At 33.9% G+C, this 21,926-nt stretch overlaps 1 protein-coding gene across 2 annotated transcripts in view; it reads left to right on the forward strand.

Moving 5' to 3' along the window:
* LOC111154984 (TBC1 domain family member 5) overlaps positions 1–21,926 on the forward strand; it is a 544,655-nt gene that overhangs the window by 185,033 nt on the left and 337,696 nt on the right. For both annotated transcript variants that reach the window (XM_022514953.1, XM_022514954.1), the window contains exon 3: positions 20,487–20,618. In XM_022514953.1, coding sequence (XP_022370661.1) covers positions 20,522–20,618 — 97 coding nt within the window. In that variant the 5' untranslated portion in view covers positions 20,487–20,521. The remainder of the gene's footprint in view (positions 1–20,486; positions 20,619–21,926) is intronic.

Here is a 21,926-nt window from a genome sequence, read left to right on the forward strand (position 1 = left end):
AGATATTCAGAAATTGTCCTGCTCATTTCACTTCTGATTATAAAATCAGACTCTAATATCTTAGATTAACTTGGATTAAAATAGCCTATAATGTTCCCTTGTATCAATTACTGTATTCTAGTAAAGATTCCTACTGTTTTTGTTTTGTTTTGCTTCCTAAAGCCCCCTGCTGCTGTTGATTACACCTAGATCTGCTACTGATTGGAACTGTTAAAAGGCAAAGATAGTGTGGCTGGTTGCTGAATCATTTAATTGTAGGACTAATAAGAGATGTTCTCTCTGGGACCTAAAAGAAATAGCGACACTAGAATATTGTGTATAAAGAGGCCAAGAAATATTCTTTTGCACTTTAATAATTTTTGAAGGTGTGAAATTTATTTACTTATAAGGTAATGAAGAATATCAGCAGCCTAGTTGGCTTCCTAAACCACATAATGGAACTCTGTTGAGGAAAGGAAAAGGGACGAGAAATTCTAGAGAAAATTTAGTGCTAACAATTTTTTTCCCCTGGGATTTGAATAGTTTTATCAAAATAAAACAAATGGGTTAACTATATAAAAATGTTAATTCAGTAGTTGAGACATTTGATAATGAAATGGCAAGAAATTCAAAGTTAAAGTTTTCATTTGTAATTGAGGCCATATTTGTAAGTGCAATATAGAATGAAGACGTGTAAGATAATAAGCTGCCCATGAGAACTTTATATACAAGTTTTGGAATCTAGAGCTAGGATTTCTGTGATAGTTACGGGTATTTTATGAGGCATTCACAGATGAAGAACGGCTCTCAGTTTGTACCCTTACTACTTAATAAATTGAGGTCATTAGTCCTGTGCTGGACTTAGAGTTATTTGAGGGGGTATAGTTACGTATAGGTGTATTAAATACTTTATGGTAATGCTACTCCTGTTCATTATAAACAATTGCTTCTCTTAAAGACATTTCAGTTTTCAAGGTGTAAACTACATCAGTGGTTTTAAGTAATTTGTTTGAAGTTATGTACATCTGTTGGGAACTATTGACTGACTATAACTTGAATTGGGAAAAAGTGAATGTTCCTTATTTATTGAAACACTTTAATGAGGAAATTTACATGAAGGGTGCTGTCAGGAAGGGGGCTGCCAGGAATGCATGCACGTGATAGGTTGGAGAGAGAGGGGAAGAGGCCAGTCGGAAAAGTTTACACTAAGGACTAGGCAGCAGGTGGAATGCTCTAATTGGAATGGTGGCAGTAGACGTGAAGTAGAATTCACAGTGTTGGTGTCTTTTACTTTTTGTTGATGACCCATTGAATCAAGCACCAGAATCTTGAGAAAATGGCTGAAATCTTATTAATGGCTAAGTGAATATGCTGTAAGTAATGAACCATTAGACTGTAAGCTCCTTGAAGGCTAATTATTCAACTTTGTGGTCTCAGCACTTGACACATTACATTGCTTATAGTAGTCATTCAACCTTTTAAAGGGAAAAAAGTAAATACAAGAGAAAGCTCCTGTCTTGATTTGCTAGGATTGTCATAGCAAAGTATCACGAACTTAGTGGCAGAAATAACAGAAATGTATCGTCTCACTGTTTTAGAGGTGAAAAGGCTGAGGTCAGGGTGTTGGCAAGTTTAGTTCTTTCTGCAGGCTGCAGAGGAAGGATCGCTCTAGGCCCCTGTCTTTGGCTTGTAGATGGCTGTCTTCTCCCTGTGTCTTCAAATCATCTTCCCTCTGTAGGTGTCTAAATGACTGCTTGTGTTACCCCTTATAAATAAGAACACAGTCACACTGCGTGAGGGCCCACCTTCATAACATCACTTCCACTTCATTTCTTCCTTAAGGCTCTGTCTCCAAATAAGGTCATACTCTGAGGTACTGGGGGTTAGGACTTAAATTTAAGAATTTTGGGGCATCATAATTCAACCAGTGATAAGTCTCTTTGAAGTTGATATGGTTGATAGGTCACTGGCTGATGACATATACAATGAGTTGAAAAGTACAGATGGCCATTGTACAGTTAATGTCTATATGGGATGCCCAGCTATATGTCCCTTCCTAATTAATACCATGTAACGTAAGTTTCACCTCAGTTTTACTGTTTTTCAGTTTATATATGCTGTTTGACAGCTAACCATTGTACTGGTTTCCATCTAGTGGCAGAAGGAGGAGATGGGAAGCTGTACAAAGTACAATAGAACTAATTTCCTTGTCTTCTCTTCCACTTTATTTTACCTTGTTTAGAATAATTTAAAGCATTATCTACCCCCATCACCCAGACTTCTTAAATTTTAGGAAAATAAGCATTATCTAAGTATTATGGGTAATAATGAAATTACATTTAAAATGTTATAGTAAGTGGGTTTTTATGTACAATTTTGAACAGGTAATCATTTATCTAGAACAGATGTTCTCCAAGTGTGGTCTCTGGATCAGCAATGCAGCCTTACCTGGGGACTCTTAAAAAAAAGCAAATTCTTAGGCTCTATTCCAGACCTGTGGCTCAGAAATTCTAAGGGTGGAGTCCAAAATCTGTATTTTAATAAGATCTTCAAGTGATTCTGTATATACCAGCATTTAAGAACCACTTATATATTGTGTGAATATAAGTACACTGTACAGTGCCTAATTTTATTGTTTTCAGTAATTATAGAAGCTTAGAGTTGTATGTATTTTTCTTTCTAATATTCTTTTGGTTATATTATTTGCTACTGAGACTTTGACTAGGAATGGTACCCAAAGTTATTACATTATTTTTATGGGAAACCATTAATTTTTATTGTTGGTTTATTGTGTATCTTTCTAGAAATGTTTTATGCATGTAAACACAAAGAGATAAAGTTCTTTCTCTCTCTCTTTCTTTACATATATATATTCTCTCTCTGTCTCTCTCCATGTAAGCATACGTGTATACATATGTTTGTATATATTCTTCTTCACTCTTTTTTCTGCCTCTACAGCTGGTAACATAGGACCTTGCTATTTTCAGTTATCATTGTAACTTAGACTTTCTGTATTAATTTGTTATTCTTTTGTCTTTCTCTTCTTCTTCTTTTTAAATAGCTGTTTGGTAATACCATTGTATGCCTGTACAATATAACTCCTTTAACAAGTGCCCAGTTGATGGATATTTAGGTTTGTTTCAACAGTTTTATTATTTTAAAAATTCTGTGAGAAATATTCTTGTGAGTGGAGTACAGAATTTTTTTAGAAGATTTACACTAAAAATTCACATGCATATATAAAAGTTATATCTATATTATTTTGTATGTGCAGGTATATTTGTAGTATAATTTCCTAAGAATGTAATTACAAGGTCAAAGAGTATATCATAATTTTGATAGCTATTTCCAAATTACCCTCCAAGGAGATTACACCAGTTTATACCCCCTTTAGCAGATACAAATTAACTGTTTCAAAATGTGTTTATTTGAAGGTACACCAGTATTATATACTAGTTTTATATTTTTGAAGAAAACATCTATGTTAAGCTAAAAAGAAAACACAAAACTTAAAGTAGTATCTTGAACAAACTGTATATAAAGATTACTTCAGAGTTTCTTACATTAAGTTATAATATATTTTAGAAACTTCTTGATACATAAATTGAAGATAGGATTGAAGATTGTCTCCACTAATCTGAAGTAAATCTACATTTAGTGATTCATTAAAAAGTAATTTTTACATATCTGGAAAAAACATGTCTTTGAAATAGTTTTGGTTTACTGTCAGTGAGTACTTGGACAATCTTTAAATGTGGGGATTATTTGAGATACTACATATGTAGTTGTTTAAAAATTTATGATTTTTTTTGTAACCGCCATAATGTTTTTAATTAAAACTCTTTTTAGGTTTTTCATTTACGCAGTATCATTGGTTTATATTGTGTTAATCATTTCGAAATTTAAAATGAAGCAGTAGTGAGACATAGAACATTGGGTTTTTTGTGTGTTTTTAAAAACATTCTATACTCCACCCACCCTCCCCTTCCCCCTTTTTAACACTCTCTTAACTTAAAACTACTAAACAGATTTTTATTTTAATCTTTGGAACAAAAAATGTTCTCTTGGGCTGATACCAGTGCTTTCCATGCCAAGTTACAGACCGGAATCTATTTTTATAGGCCAAGATACAAACCTCTGAAAACCAGAGTTTATAATGGAAACATTGACAGGTCCTTAACTATCACAGCACACATGGCACTGCTGAAATCATAAGGTACAAGGCACAAGATTTCACATGCTGGGTGAGCATTGAATTTTTCAGTAATTGTATTGTCAAATGCCTTTCAGATTGGTTTAATAAACATCACGTGCAAATGGAGCGGTGTTCGTGGCCATGAGAGCCCATTGTCTGGGCTCGATTCCTGCCCTCTGAATGCTTGTACTGAAGCACACAGACGCTGAAAAGCACTGGGGTAAACCCTTTGGGAGATGGCTTAGAGAAGGGACTTGATGGGAAATAGGTGAACTTTCCTATCTGTAGATCTCATTTGTGGTACAGCCCTGAAAATCCTGCCTGTTTTCTAATGTAGATCATTACACTTGTGTTCCAGGTATTATTACAAAGTAGGTGAAACTAATCAATGACATCTGCATTTTAATAGTATCACAGAACAAAGTTTAAACTTTATATTTTTACATAATCAGGGAAGTTTGATATTGAGTAGTTAGATGAATTGAGAGCTTACCATTTTACTTTCTCTTTGAGGGATCCTCTAGGTTGAAAAGAAAAAAAAAGAATAGCTTTCAAAGACCACATTTGATAACTCAGCTTTATTTAATTAAAGAAACATCATTAAAACAACCATCCTGGGTCCTTTGAATCACCATACAGTGTTTCAGTCATATTTTAGTTTAAATGGGACTAGTCCTCCTACCATTAGTTAATGATTGCCATCAGTTAACACTAATGAATGGCCCTGCAATGTTTTAAGTACTTTAAAGGGAAACATGAACGCAGAACATATCAGATACCTTTACGGAAAAACAGTTAAAATGGTTTAAGGTGCTTACTTAATTTGAAGGTTCATGGCAGGTGGGATTCTTGCATTTGTAATACCAACATTGTCTACTCTCTTACTGTCTTGTCTTTATCTTGTTAAATTCTGGAGAGAAGTGGAGGTGTTATGTCAGATATGCTATCTCAGAAGCATTGTGAAGTGTTAGAGAAAACCAGTATCTTGTGGGAAGATAATGAAGTGATAGTTTGTTGCTACGGATTTTCCAAGTACTGCCAGAAGGAATAGGTAAAAGGAAGATGTTAATTTGAATCTGAATCAGATTTTCTGTTCTAGTTTAAATTTGCCTTATCCATTGACCTATATCCATATACGTTTAATAAGATTGAAATAGGAGACATGCTTGATATCCCAAGAGGCATCTTTTTATGTTTCAGACTGGTTTTCTACTAATAAAGAGAATATGGGCATTTTTTTTAGTAGTTTAAGATTTTTGAATCTGCGATTCATTTTCTTCTCCTAATGTTTTAGAAATAATGCTTTTGTATCTTGAAGGATGGAAAATTTCTAAATGTAAGTTATTTAATTTTGTTCAGTTGTACTAGTTCTGGAATAGGGGGTCCTCATTTGACTTATTTCTTTACGGAGGAAATTATGTACACTAACTCTCCTGTCTACTTCTCTTTGCCATTGCTGTAGAAAACCTCACCACACATTTCAGGAACTAAGGGTGTTGTTGATCTTGGTTACTTAGGTAAGAGGTAATATCACCTTACATTTTAAGAAGTATCATTTTATCTCACTATGAGATAAAATGGAAGAGTGTGTGATATATCTATATCTATAGACAGACAGTGTCTGTCTATAGACAGATTTGTCTGCTTTATAAATTGTTCGAGAAACAAAAGTACAATGATGGAAGCATATACTACATAAAACCAAAATCCAGAAGACTTGTTAGAGCTGACTAAACTTATTCTCTTGTAATTCACATCCATAGCTGAGAGGGCTGATAACCACTAAAGGCCTGTGGACATATCAGACAACTCACAAAATCTATTCTATACTGATTGTATTAATAAATTTATCTGATGCTGTCTTACCACTAGCAGTTTCTAACTAAAACAGTTTTGAGGAAGGTCCATATTTTTAATCAGTGAAAAAAGAGACTTAGATTTTGTTTTGGCTTTGTGCCTCACAAAGCAGAGATTGTGTGAGTTGGGGCCAATGTTTTCTTTTCCCAGCTCATTCACATGTTCATCCTCCCCTCCCATTGTCTCTTATTAGGACTTGATATACAGACACTGGGCTAGGAGCTCATGACCTTCAGTAGTCAGTAGCTGTCATTTACCCAGAAACAACTGAAGACATTGAATTCATACAAAATAAAATCAAATTACATTTAGTGTTATATTTTCTTATATGGCTCTCTAATTTGATTGGTTGATTTTGATTGATTGTAGGTATTTCATTTCTCCAAAAATACTGGAAGCGTCCTGAGGACTGTCATCTGTCTAGATACCCTGTTGTGTGACTTGGTTTTCCATCCTTTGCTATACTTTTTCTATACTGACTCCTTTTTGCCTTATCTTCCTCCTTCTAGTGTACCATAGTCTTGATATTACTTCTAGTACTGATCTTTTATTCTTAACTTTCTGAGGAAAGGCTCTTTTCTGAAGAAGGTCTTGAGTGGATGACCCAGGTGCTCAAGTGTTTTTCCTCACTTGAGACATGTAATGTGGTCTCTATCATATCATCTCACACTCCCATGCCCAACCCCTCCCATGCCTTTCCATCTCATTCAAAGTATAAACCAGAGTCTTTTCATGGCCTAAAAGGACATAAAGGGCCTGTCCCCTGCTGCCCCCGCCTCCATTTCTCTCCACACCCCATTTCTCCAAAACTCCTACCTGTTTCCCATTTTAGGGTCTCTGCATTTCCTGTTCCCAGCAAGCTCTGCCCCCAAATGATCTGGTGGCTTGTTCCCTCACTTTATTCAAATGCCACCACCTTTTCAGGGCCTCTCAAGACTACACTTGGACAAAAAGCTCCCAGTTCTCAAATAAGCTCTCCATCATGCCCCACCATTCTCTATCCCCTTATCCTCTTTACATTTCTTCATAATTAATGCCACTACTTGACATGTAAATTTTGTTTTTTTATGCTTAGTTTATTGTTTGCCTTCCCCTAGAATGTAAATTTTCTGAAGACAGAGACTTAGACTCTCTTGATCACTTCTAAATGATGACCTTCTAGACTGGTTGCTGACAGACGGGAGGATTCAACACATATTTTCTAAGTTGAATGTATGCTACACTTGTGCAGTCCTGCTTTCTCCAATTTCTGCTTCCTTTTTTCCTTTCTCAATAAACAAATTGAGAAAATATTATGTGAAATCTAGTTGCAGAGTATAAGGTAGAGGACAAATCTTAGGGGATATTTGCAGGTTTTGTGTTTTTGAACTGTAAGTACCCTTCTGTCTTTGCTCTCATTCTAATAACCTAATTGTGTAAACATCACCATCAGAGCAGTGGCAGTGTGATGGTGATAGTAATAACAATAATAGCTAGTATTTATTGAGTGCTTACTATGTATGTGCCCAGTATTTTTCTGAGTTCTTTAGGTTTGTTTGTTTAATCCTCACAAAACCTGTGAAATAGATATTTCTCATTTTACTTTGAGGAAACTGAGAGACAAAGTTTATCCAGCTTACCTAAGGTCAGAGAGTTAATAAAGGCATTTCCTCAATTTGAGCCTAGAAAATATGACTCTCTCACTGGTGTCAACAAAAGTAGATTATGGAACTTTCCTTTTGCAGGAATAGTAAAGCACGGTAGTGGAAAGAAGTGTGATGCTAGTGCATTATAGGAGGGGGTGCTTTTCTTCCTTGGGCTGTTCTTGCCTTTTGAATCCCTTGGAAGACAGAAAACCTGTTTTGTTCACTTTTTCCTTATTAGAAGTAGAAATATGGGGTTGAATTTTATATGATCTAGTTTCTGAATTTGCTCATTTAACTGGCAGAATGGAATGGAGTTAGGGAACGTTTCCGAGAGAAAAGAGCCATTGAGATGAACTTTGGGAAGTGATTAGTGGGATCGGGTCTGATAGATACTTGGTCAGTAATATTTACTGTTATTTGCCAGATCATGAGAATAGAAGAGTGGTGGTTTTGTTTTGTTTTGTTTTGTTTTAAAGAAGTATTTCAGAGAGAGAGGAATGGGTGTGATAGGTTTTCTTGACCGAGACTAGTTGCTCAAATAAATAGAGATGGGAAAACATTGGGTGTCTTTAAAGAATGAAAGGGTATGAAGGAAAAGATTAGAAAGATAGATGTGGGTAGATCATGAAAGGTATTGAGAACCTGTAGATGTATTTATATGTAAGCAGGCATTATGGAATCATGATTATCCCTTGACACCTCAGAGTTAGAACTCTTCTAATACATCTCCTTTGCTATGGGATTCTGTCCTGCATTACATGGTATGTACATTTTCTATATTCTGCCTCCTGTCAGATTCTAAGTGTTAAGATAGCAAGGATGTTGTCTTTCCTCGTTCTTTATTCCCTGGAATTCCTTTCTTAGAACTAATATACATAGTGGGAAGCCAGTAGGTCTTAAAATGAATTTTTAAAGAAGTCTGTATTCATGTCCCAGGCACTTAGTTGTGCCATTGAGCTGAGATCCTTAACCTGCTAGTTTCAATAGCCACATATATAATATAGGGATGATAATGATGCCTTTTTGATAAGATGCTGAGGAGATTGAATGGGATAATAACATAAAGCACAGTGTCTGGCTGGCATTTACTAAGCATTCAGTAAAATATTAGTAATTATCGGTACTTCACACCTCTCAGCAAAGAGAATGCATGGAACAAATTATCATAATCTTTCTTTATTTCTGTTTTCTTCAGGAACATAATCTATTGTTCATTTTACCATATTTACAAAGGAAAATTTGGTTTTCTTTAAATCATTCTTTTCTGAATGCATGCTGCAACATATACATGAATGATCATTTAATTTACACTATACTTCTGATTTTTAATATTGTATTAAAATTACTGTGTATCCATGATTTATTTTTTTTTAAATCCTATAAATTATTAAGCAAAAGACCACATACTTGAAAATTGGGCAAAAGACATGAACAGGCAGTGCTTAGGAAAGGAGACCCAAATGGCTAGTAAGTAGATATGAATGTTAATTTTATGGGTCAACTTGAGTGGGCCACAGAGGGTTCCTAGATATTTGGTTAGACATTATCATAGGTGGTTTTGTGAGGGTGTTTTGGATGAAATTAATATTTAAATGGGCAGAAGTAGATTGGCCTCTTAATGTGGGTGGGCCTCATCTAATCGGTTGAATGCCTGAATAGAACAAAAGGCTGACCTTACCCCTAGCCAAAGGAATTCGGACAGCAGACTGACTTGGACTTAATCTACAGCCTCTCCTTCTGATGGCCTTCAAGCCATATCATTGGCTTCTCCTATCTGATGGCCTTTGAAATAGAGCATTGGCTTTTCCTAGATCTCCAGCCTGCCTTCTCATTAACTTTGCACATTGAATTTGCCAGGTCTGTAATTATGAGAACCAGTTCCTTATTAAAAAAACAAAACAAAACAAAACAAAACTCTCTTTCACTTTGTGCTTTTTCTTCTGTTCTTCTCTTTGCTACTTTTTCTTCTATTGGTTTGTTTCTTTGGAGAACTCTGACTAATAGAACAGATGAAGGGATTTTCAATCAAGAAGTAGTCAGGGAGGGGCACCTGGGTGGCTCAGTTGTTAAGCATCTGCCTTCGGCTCAGGTCATGATCCCAGAGTCCTGGGATTGAGCCCCACATCAGGCTCCTTGCTCAGCAGGAAGCCTGCTTCTCCCTCTCCCACTCCCCCTGCTTACATTCCCTCTCTTGTTGTCTCTCTCTCTCTGTCAAATAAATAAAATCTTAAAAAAAAAAAAAAAAAAGTAGTAGTCAGGGAGATGCTAATTAAAACCACAATGAGATACCACTTTATACCACTCAGATTGCGGGGCGGGGGGTGGGGGGAAAGAGGCTCATGATACTAAGAGCTAGCAGGGATGTAGAGACATAGAAACTGTTCCACAACAACACATAAAGTGGTATATGGTACTTTGGGTAGAAGTTTGGCAATGTTTTGTTAAAGGTAGGCAAACAATTTGATCTAGCAATTTTACTTCTAGGTAAAAATTACTAAATTCATTAAAATTAAGATTGCATTAGATGTTAAGGTATGATATCTTAAAATTTAGTTTTGTGTTAATATGATTCTCTTGAAAATTCTTTCATGGTCCACTTTTATATTTGGTTGCTTATTTAACACTATAGATACACATATGTGGCTTGCCTATGGGCTCACAACTACTGTTTTGCGCAGACTTCCACAGTGTATTCAATAAAATAATTTTTGAAATGGGATGGTTTAAAGAAGTATATCAAGAATTTCAGTCACTATGTCCATAGTAGTAACTGAAAAATACAGATTACTTTTCTTATATTTTGGGTGTTAACACTCTTCTGTTAGTAAATTGTTAGAATGATTTTGTAGAGAATAATCCTGGTGTTCCAAGAGAGTGTGTGACGTATAAAAATAATTCATATCATACTAGAAGGCAAAATATTAGTTTCTCAAATATGACAAAGAGAAAAGGTCATACCAATGTATTTGTATAATTATGTAAGTTTACTGCTTTGACCACTTGTAGTCACTTATCATACTTAAATAACAAGTGGACTTTTAAAAATATTTAATAAAAACTAGAGTTTTATACTACTTGGACAAAGTCTTCCTACGATACTAAAAATAACTAGCTATCTTAATCTTTTACTTGATTTTTCTAGGATTTAAAATCCTAGTTATTTAAAATATTACGTATTTATGGTTTTTAAAGTTATAAGGTTGTTGTTCATTTTTTTTTTTTGGCTAAGGAAGATTTTGTAAAAATGTACTTAAGTGAAAGTGAGTATATTTGGACTTTGGGGGAAATTCTTACTGGTTTCAAAAGCCTCTTTAGGAAAAAATTATTTTATGATAATGTCACTTGAACTTCTTGATCCTGTTTGGTTCCATTAGAAATTAAGATAAAATTTCCAGGCCCTAAACAGTTATCAGAGCTTCACATCTCTATTTATTTAACTTAATGTATAAATAGCACCTTGTTTTTTTGTTGTTGTTGTTTTTTGTTTTTTTTTTAAAGATTGTATTTATTTATTTGACAGAGAGAGATCACAAGTAGGCAGAGAGGCAGGCAGAGAGAGAGGAAACAGGCTCCCTGCCGAGCTGAGAGCCCGATGTGGGACTCGATCCCAGGACCCTGAGGTCGTGATCTGAGCCAAAAGCAGAGGCTTAACCCACTGAGCCACCCAGGTGCCCCTAAATAGCACCTTGTGATTCCAAGTGGCTGTGTCATTGTTTTGTAAATGGGTAAAGGGTAGCATGAAGTTTGTAATCTACCTTTAAAGTGTTTGCTGAGGTTTAGGCATACATTATCAAAATTTTAGAAATCATGTAATGTGTTCATTTAAATCAGTGTGGTGAGAAGTCTTTATATCTAATTTAATGTACTAATCTTTTAAACACTTATTGTGATATTCACTGAAATTTTGGAGTAAGTGTGCTACTTTCTTCTTGCTAAAGTATATACACAGGAAGAAGTATGTCTTACTTTTGTAGTAAAAGTCTCTGGCAGTTGGAATAGGGTTTGTGTAGCCTTTCCGTTGTCCCTGCGTACATCCATATTACTATTTGTATACTTACTGTTTTGTTAATTGCACTTTTTCATCAACCCTTTCAGGTCTTCACTTGTTCTACATGGCATTTACGGAGTTTTTCTGGTTTTTCAGTATGCATTGATGTCTTGAAAAGTTCTTCAGTAGTAGCCATAGAACCCTTATGCTTTGTGTCATCAGGATATCATATGAACAGTGTATCATCTTCTGTTTTTTTATACCTAATCCTTTTCTTTATCTTTGAAGTAGTGCTTGAAACTTACTCTCTTGTAAATGAAATGTAGACAGTTTTAGTCTCATTTTGAGGCCCATAATATTTACCTTTTTAAGCTATACATATATACCTTTTTTTTTTTTTTAACATGGACATCTAAGTGGTTTTGGTGTTAGAAAACATACAGAGAAAAGTTATCCATACACAAGTCTCTTAGGTAAAGATGGGACTATTACTTAAAATCAACGTGGCTAGCAAAGACTCAGAGAATCTCTCAAGTCCTATCACTTTTCAGTGAAGCTCAAATTCATTATTTTACAGTAAGTTACTATTTTAAGTGACTGTCATTTTCTGTTATCAATTATAGAAAAATCTATATATATGTCATCAAGTTGGAGAGAGTTGCAGCTTTTCTTGTCTCTATAAATAATGATGATCTTCTATTACAACCGAAACATTTTTACATTCATGCTGAGGCTTCTTGTTTCTTATGCCCAAATATCTAGAAGCTACTACTTACCATGAGCAAATAAGCTAGTCATTTTTGAAGTTACTAATCATTTAAATTGGAGTTTTTCATATGGAGTATAACATGTCTTCACATTATGCATTATTTTTTTTTAAATTTAAGGTCACACTCAGAGCTTACCATACCCCAGATCCTTACGCAGTATCATGAATATTTATTAACATTTTATTTACAATATGAGAGTGAATCTGTTACATATTTAAGTAAGAGTGGTCTCAACAAGTTAACAAAGTTCCGTTTTCTTTGTTTTTTTGTTTTGTTTTGTTTCTGTTTTCTGAATGCATCTGTGTTCCTTAGTGGTAAAGATAATCTCACTGTAAGAATAGTCATGTACTCTATCTCCATTCATCAGGGTCCCCAGCAGTACTTAGATTTTTGTTGGGTTGTTTCATTTTCTGCATTTGGTAGGTGATGATTTCCATTAAGAAGTTGGTTTGTTCATTTCTTCATTATTATATTTCTTTGCAGTTACTTAGGGAAATTAAAAGACAAGTTGCTGCGGGGCCAGGTCATTTGAGTAGTATATCTTGGTCTTTCCCGTCAGTGATTACTAATTAGTGATAACTAATAGCAGCTCTGGAAAAACAGCTTTCTCCTGCTTTTGGGTTAGTTTTTTGGGGATCTTACTCTCAGAGTTTTCATCTCATTTAATCCTGGGACTTTTGTAATGAGAATACCACATATTTTCCCATAGATGCTCATTCTCATTTATCTACTGGTAGGCTTGTTAGATAAAGTACAGGACACACAATCTGAATTTCAAATAAATTATGGATAATTTTGTAGTATAAGTATGTTACAGATACTACTTTTATTATTTTTTTTGAAATTCAAATTTAACTGGGCATCCATAGTTTTACTTTATTTCAATTAATCATTTCAGCTAATTAGCTAATGCTAAGTCTGGCCACTTATTTCCTGGGCTCTTTCCTCACTAAACTTTGAGCTCCTGGGGTGTAGAGGGGTGGATGTACCCTAATTCATCTGTACATAGTTTTCCTATCTCGTGGTAGTCTTATGATTTTTACCAATGAAAGAATAAAATCTCTAATCAGCCATATCGTTTCTTTATCTGAGTATTTATAAAGCAACTGTGTTTGACTAAGTTTGCCCTTTTATGTGAGTTAAGTTCATTGAGAATAATCATGTTTCAATGAAGAGTGCAGATCTCAGTATTAATTAAAAAAAATTTCATCTCCCTTTTTCTTCCCTTCTCTTCGTCATCTCTTTTCCCCTCTCTTTCCAGCTCTTACTATAATTAGCTAGCATTAACAGCAAATGTTTACTTTAGTTAAATTATTCAGAACATTTATTTTACTTGTCAGAGGTTAGATCAGGTTGTTGTTTGAACTGGTAATTAAATGCAGCCTAATATGCTCTCGTATTTATATGCAATATAAGCCTGCTTCCTCATCATTCTGTATAATTTTGATGTTCAAGGCTGACATTTCAAAAAGGTTTTCTCTTTTCAAAAATTGCTCATTCTTCTTGAATTCCTAATTGTTATAGTTACCTTGATTTTATGAAAACCTGACTGAATAGTTTAAAGGCTAGAGGTGTTCTCTATATAAAATAGGGACAGTAACAATTGGAAGTATTTTGGTATGGCTGTATAATAACAAAAGGTTTGATCACTAGGCTAAGCTACTTTCCCAGTCTTTGCATCTTGAGCATCTGTTCTAGAGAACTCTGAAACCAAATGAGGATACACTGTGGAGAGCTTTTTGTTAGACCACTTTAACTTTTTATAATGCTCAATTTTCTCTCCTTTTACATAGTCACAACTGCTAGTTTCTATTATTGTATAGCATTTAAATATTTGAAAGGCCAAATATATTCTTATTTTGTAATATAAAATATTTAAGCCCACCTGTGAACATTTCATATATTCGCTTATTTCTGATTATATATATTGTTTATGAATCTAGTTTATTTCTGTAGTAGATTGTTTACTCTAAACATCTTGTTCTGATAGCCTGGAAACTATAAGAAATAAGTCTTCATTGTTCTTAGGATGGTAGACCCTTATGTATTCCTATACCTGTTTAATTGGCAACACTTAGATGGTACAATTGTGTGGTTGGTAAAAGTGAACTAGGTTTTCAAGATTTTACCAATGAGTGATATTTAATACTGAATGACATGTATTAAGACAAATGCTTTTATATATAATTTATTTGGCATTGTAAATGCATTTATCTTGTGAGAAACAGACCTCCTGTTGTCAGATGAAGTATTCTGGAAAGGTTTGGAGTAAATAAATAATAAAACTACTTTGATACACAATCTAACCAATGTTAAATATTAAGACTTTCAGATGATTGATTTTAATACTTAATTAACTTATTTAAAGTCCAAAGTTGCACTCTTGCATTAAAGATTGGCCAGATATAAAAATAGAACTTTATTCTTTCTTTGTTTTCCTTCTTCTCTTTTTCTTTCGTTCTTTCTTCCTTCCTCCTTTCCTACCTCCTTCTCTTCTTATGGGGACTTTAGAACATCATTATTCCCAAACATCAAATTTACCTCTAGCTGCCAACATTTTTGAATAGAACAGGTTTTTTTTTTTTTTTAAATAGAAAATTCTATAGATAATGTTCAGTTACTCTCTCTTAATTATGAAAATATAGCTTCTATCAAAGTTTGTTGCTTTTATAGCCAAGATGTCATGTTTTAGGTTATATGCTCATCATGGTAAATGCATGCTATCTGTGACAGATACTTACTCATGCTCTATCCTCTCCCCCTTTCATAACCGTGCTCTGGAAATAGTTCATTTAAGCTCTTTGATACGTTTTTCTTATAGGAGATATCTTTATGTAAAGTAATATTACTCTGTCATTTCAGTGTTTGACTTTTAAGTTTACCATCAGTCAAGAATTTAAATGAATGAAGTATGCTTATATGAGCTTTTCTGAATATGGATGTCCTTAGAAGACACAATTCAGAATGCTAATTCTCTGCCTATGTATTAGAAGCTGTGAAAGAATGAACGCACATTGAAATACATAGAACTTCAGATTCAGAGGGAATAAATTACTTTTCCAAGGCTTTGTTGATGTGATACCATTCTACCAAGTTAAAAGGAAAAAAAAATGTATTGATCTGACCTGTCCTTTTATCTGTATGATGCTAAGAATTTGAGATCTTGCACTTGAGACTGCTTGTATTGCTTCACTTGACAAAGAAAATAATATTGTTTTGATATTTTATCAAATATACTTTAAAACTGTCATCTAAGCTTTAGTGCTAAACTATTACCCTCTCATTAAATATTAACTGTTTTCACAAGACTTCCCTTCTTTCAGGCAAATCACTTTTATCCTAAGATTTAATATTGCAAGAACCAGGTTTGTAAAGCCAATATAATTGTCCTTAAGATTAGTCTTGGATTTTAAATGGCAGGTTCAGCCTAAAATGTCAATTCCTGTGTCCAGCGTAGCAGTAAAACCATATTGCACAACCAGTTTTGAGTTTTGTGAATTTTGAGTTTATGTGAAGCAGGAAATTTAACTGTTATTTATAGTAATGTAGCAAAGAAGGGATATCTCCTTTTTCAAGTCTTGGAAGATATATTGCTATGTGTTCTAAATTAGAAAAAATAAGATTGCCTTTGGTTTTAAAAATTCTCAGGGTTTGTCAGGGAAATTCTTGGAGATAGATTGACATTATTTAAGAAAACTGAAATCCATCGGTTATGAATTTTAGTAGTCATTTACTCTAGATATTTTTGGTCATTATATGTTTTTCCATCTGCCTTTTGTATAGAGAAGATTAAGGCCTACCAAATATAGAAGTCTGGGTTTGTAATACAAATACAAGATGTAATGATATGTTGTGCTTTTCAAAATGTTTGTGCCATTTTGACCTTTAATACTGATTATCTTAAAATTTTCAAGTTAAAAATTCCTTTAATTCTTTATTTAAATTTTTATCAAATATTTTCCTATGGTCTGATATTTATAGGTAAAAGATTATTCATAATAGTGATTAAAATGAGTATAGACACATTTGTTTAAAAACCTTTGATATTCTTCTTTGTAGTAGTCAAATACTTTTACTGTTGGCATAGTCACAAAACAAATTGGAAAGTTTTTAAGAAAATTACTTCACATATAAACGCAACACTATATTGTGGTTTTATAAGGTAATCACAATAGCAGTAGCCAACCTGCACTTAAATGTTTTTTATCCTAGAAAGCTAAAATAGCCTTTGTGTTTATAACCAAACAACAAAAAACAAAGCAGCACCTGCTTAATAAGTTGCTTTTGAACAAGATTATTTTTTAAAATCCGTAGTTAAAAGTAAGAGCATTACACAAACCTTTTTTTCAATAGGTTTCTTGAAAATAACTCATTATTACTGTTCAGTTTGCCTTATTTGAATATAAAAGAATTTTAGTGATTCAGTTTCAATCTATAGGCATAGTAAATCAGAATATCATGGATGCCTAATTGTACAGAATAATTGTAGACTGGTATATTTGGTAAATTTTATATGTTGGTTTTAGATTATAACCATAGGCATTGGTTTCTAAAGAATTATTATTAGAGCTGAAAATAGTGAGTGACTTTCTTGAACCTAACTTTCTCTAACGAGTCAAAAAGACCTTAAGTATCTTTGAAAATCTTGAATGAATATATGAACATCATCATGTTGTAGACTCTCTTATTTTAGCTAGAAAGGTGTTTGTTTTTTAATGTTCTTTTTAAACATATACTTTGATATCAGTTTGGTAATTACTTGTTTATCTCTCATAAAGTTCAAAGTATACAAAATTCCCTTATTTGTGTATTTTAGGTATGTGAAGTCTGTAACAGTGGAAGTGTACTATAAAAATTTAAAAATTAAGGTAATGATATGAAAACATGTCTAGGATATTAAAGACATTTTATGGAAACCTGGCAGTTAACTTAGAATGCATTTTCAAACGTTTTTTTCTCGTATTTTCAAAAGTATAACAAAATGTATGAGAATATGAATTTTAACATTAGTTGTCCATAGGCAAAATACAATTTTGACATGTGTTTAATCTATTCCACAGTTTTTTTTTTTAATTCCAATTATTTGCCCATACTTTAAAGAGATTGCACATAAAATAATGGTTTTCTAGCTTGTCTTGAGTAAGCTGAAGCAGAGTAAAGGGTGTTTTCAATCATTCACAGACCCTGACCTCTTGTACCTCTTTGTTTTATACCTTGTCTGTTTGTCTCATTGACTTACTGAGAGCCAAATATAGTGCCGGAGTAAAGAATGTGAGCTCTAGGGGCACCTGGGTGGCTCAGCTGGTTAGTTAACTGCCTTCAGCTCAGGTCATGATCCCGGAGTCCTGGGATCAAGTCCCACATCAGGCTCTAAGCTCGATGGGGAGTCTGCTTCTCCCTCTGGCCTCCCCTCTCATCCCTCTCATGCTCTTTCACTCTCTCAAATAAATAAAATCTTAAAAAAAAAAAAGAATGTGAGCTCTAGAGCTAGACAAGATAGGTTCAAATTCTGACTTCAACATTTACTACTGATGTGACTGTAGACATATGAGTTAATCTCTTTGTACCTCAGTTTTCTCTTTGGTAAAGTGAAAACAATGAGGCAGGTATGTCAGTAGGACTGTTGGGAGGATGAAATGATGAATACACATGAAGCATTTACTGTGGTTTTGACTTATATTCATTTCTCAGTCGATGTTCATTTCGATTAATACTGCTTTTTGCTTGGCCCTGTTAGGAATTTGAGTTTGGTGGTCCTTACTACTCCATAGTAGAGGACTTTATTTCTTAATCTGCTTTAATCTTGCTTAATCAGCATAATTAATCAGATTCTGCTTTATAATATATATAACTGATCATTTACTTTTTGCTGCCCTCTACTAGATTATATTCCCTAGAATTCCTTCAGTATTTTAAGTGCTAAATATTCACACACACAAGGAGCACATAATGGATGGCTGTCTAGATTTATGGCTTTAGGACTTGATTTATGACTTTAGAAATTCTCCCTGTATGTTGGCAATGAGAGTTTTCCACTTTTCTGTAATATTAGTTTTACCTACCCTCTTGCTTTTGTTTTAGCCACAGCCTGAGGTGGAAAGGATTTTTTACCATCTGACTGTGAGTTGCAGAGTTCTGGTAAAACTCAGAAAATGTACAGGAGTATTTTATGAAGTGAGAGTTTTAGGGAGAAACTAAGCAGGATAGAGGAGCATGTTGTGTTGGGAAGAGGCTGGTCAAGGATTTGTATATTTATGGGCTTCTCTGGAACCTTTTCTCTGTAAATATCCTGTATCTTATAAAATTATATACTTATTTTGGTTGGGCTTGCTTTTCCACCTTATTATTCTTCATTTACTCTTTCTATATCATGTCTCTCCCTTCTCTTGAAACTTGAAATTTCATGTGTTACATTATTTTGGATGAAAATTAGTGAGACCAGTTTTTTTTTTTTTTTTTTTTGAAGATTCTGATTTGGGAAGATTATAGGTACCTTATAGACAGAAAATTTATGAGTAGTGTAGCTTGAAAGTTCAATAGTAATTAAAAACATCTTTGTTTAAATGGAATCATTTATAGAAATCAGAACCTAGGAGGAAAGCTTTCAAAATGCGTAAAAAAGTATGTGGTTATTCATATAATCTTGCCTTTGTAAGCATTAATAATACTAGAAGTAGAAGCCATAAAGGAGATATAGATATGTTTGGGTGCACAGAAATGAAAAAGTTACTTATGTCACAAAAATACCATGTTATTTGAAGACAGACACACTCTGAGAAAAATACTTGTATCACATGACAAAGGTTTAATATTCTTAGTATTTAAAGCATGCTTACAAATTATGAAGACAATCATAATAATCTCCATCCACAAAAGATAATAAATCTCAGAGAAAACATATGCATCTTCAGAATCTCACTAGTTATCAAGCAAATGCAATATAAAATTTGACTATCACACTGGTCGATAAAATGAATTACCCATTCCGATTGTTAATGAGAGTCCAGGGGACTGAATTGTTCTATGTACAGATCTTTCTAGAGCATAATTTGCCAAACTTATCATAGAGTCTTATTTTTTTAAATACTTATTTTGGTCCAGCAGTGACATAAAAATTTATCTTAAAAAAATAATCATTGGGGCGCCTGGGTGGCTCAGTGGGTTAAGCCGCTGCCTTCGGCTCGGGTCGTGATCTCGGAGTCCTGGGATCGAGCCCCGCATCGGGCTCTCTGCTCTCTAGGGGAGCCTGCTTCCTCCTCTCTCTCTGCCTGCCTCTCTGCCTGCTTGTGATCTCTCTGTCAAATAAATAAATAATCTTTAAAAAAAAAAATAATCATAGATTGGCATAGAGATATCACTAAAAGATAGTCATTGTGAAACTGTGTATAGTGTTGAATAACTGAAAGCATTCTGTTTACTAGTAAGGAATTGATTATATAAATTGTTATAGCTATTTAATGGAATACTAGGGGTCCATTTGCAGTGATAAGATAGTCTTTTTTTATGGGATGGAAGATACCCACAATAACTTATATAATCAGAATACTTAGTATGTTAGATCACTTTAAAAAATATATATTTTAAATGCCATAACAAAAACAGGAAAGATAGTGTAATAAAATGAAATGTTAACAGGGCTACTGTTTTTAGCTAACACAATTATGAATGATTTTAGTTTGCTATATTTTCTGTATTTTGAAATTTTCTGTTGTAAATGGGTATTGTTTTGGCATTGAAACAAAACGATGTTATATATGGACAGTAATTTAACTTACAATTCAACTTTTTGTGCCGAAGTTTATTGAAAATACATGTGATTGAACATTGAGGTAAAGGTTACCAGTGAAGTTCAAATTTGGGGAGGATTTGCTGAAATGGAAATTTTGTGCCACTTTTTGCTTCTTTGCATATGCCTGCCAATGTGTTGTAACAGTCCCTGAAGCCTGTGGAAAACTTGTTAATGTCTGTAATGCTCGTTTAATCATTTCAATCTTGTACTTATTCCTAGTCATAGCAAAAAGAAAAAATTTAATTTCTCTCTCTCCTTCTCTCTCTCTTTTTAAATATCCCAGGTAGTCACTTTTGGTCACATTGTCCAGTTCTCAACATGTATCATTCCTTATCTGAAACTAGACACCCTCTGCAGCCAGAAGAACAAGAAGTGGGCATCGATCCCTTGTCGAATTACTCAAACAAGACTGGAGGTGAGTTTTGTATCAGATACATTCTGTGGTTACTGGAAAACATAGCAGAGTCTCTATTTAGCTCTGCCTGCCTTCTGTATGTAATTCTTTACATGAAGCTGAACAGGGCATCTTGAAGCACACTTCCCTGGATAGGTAGAGAGCACTCTGACACTAATGAATACCACAAAACGTCAACTTCCAATTATAGACAGAAGCATTAGCCAAATGTTTAATGCACTGTCATTCTTTTAAAAAAAAGTTATGAACTTAAACAGTTAGTTCGGCATAGGGATTTTGAAATACAAATGGCCTTTGTCAAGCATCTTTTAAAAAAGTCTGAGCTTCTGGTGTTCATTTTTTAGCGATTTTTTGCCTTTAAAAGTAAGTTGATGTTATTCTGGGATAATAGACTTGCCTCATTCTCTCTCCTCTCTCTCTCTCTTTTAAACTAATTGAAATTTGTCTTTTAAAGATCTATTCACTGAAATTGTTGAAAGAGTAAAAGAGACTGTTAAGAGGTAAACTGCATTCAGCATGTGCCTTATAAAACTTTATCAAATGTGTATGTTTCAGAACTCTATTTTGTTTTCTCCATATTGGTAATAATAGAGTATCTTGAAAAAGGAAGTGGTCAGTTTGTGCAAATTCTTAAAGCCTTATCTTTATTTTTAGTTGATTCATTGACTCAGGTTGCTACTTGCAATTTTTTGCTCATAAAATATATACATCAGGATTATGAGGTCTGTTTTAAAAAATCAACAGTTAGTGATTCACATATATTTTGTTTACTTCAGATACAAATTTTTTTTCTATGTTGGTATAAAGGTCTACTATTGTGTTTTGGAAATTTAAAAAAATGATCGATTCGTTAAACTGATTATTTCTTTAGTGCTCAAAGCTTGACTTTATGGAGTGTGTTTATGGTTTCTGTGCATCTTTACTGCCTTCTATGTCATACAAATGCCGTTGTTGTTTTCAATGAAAATAGTATAATTTGGGGGCACCTGGGCGGCTCAGTCAGTTAAGTGTCTGCCTTTGGCTTAAGTCATGATCTTAGGGTCCTAGAGTTGAGCCCTGTCTCCAGCTCCCTGCTCAGTGGGGAGCCTGCTTCTCCCTCTGCTGGCCACTCCCCCTGCTTATGCGCTCTCTTGGGTATGCACGCCTGCATGCTCTCTCTCAAATAAATAAAAAATTTTATAATAGTATAATTTGCCCTACAACTTATTTTTGTGATTTTACTTTTTATTTTTATTTGTGTGTTTATTGAAGAGGTCTCAAAAAGACTGTTCAAAGTTTTGATAATATAAGAAATGTTAGTGTGTCTCA

The sequence above is a fragment of the Enhydra lutris genome, unplaced genomic scaffold, assembly GCF_002288905.1.
Source record: "Enhydra lutris kenyoni isolate GAN:26980312 unplaced genomic scaffold, ASM228890v2 scaffoldscaffold39, whole genome shotgun sequence".
NCBI classification, from domain to species: Eukaryota; Metazoa; Chordata; class Mammalia; order Carnivora; family Mustelidae; genus Enhydra; species Enhydra lutris.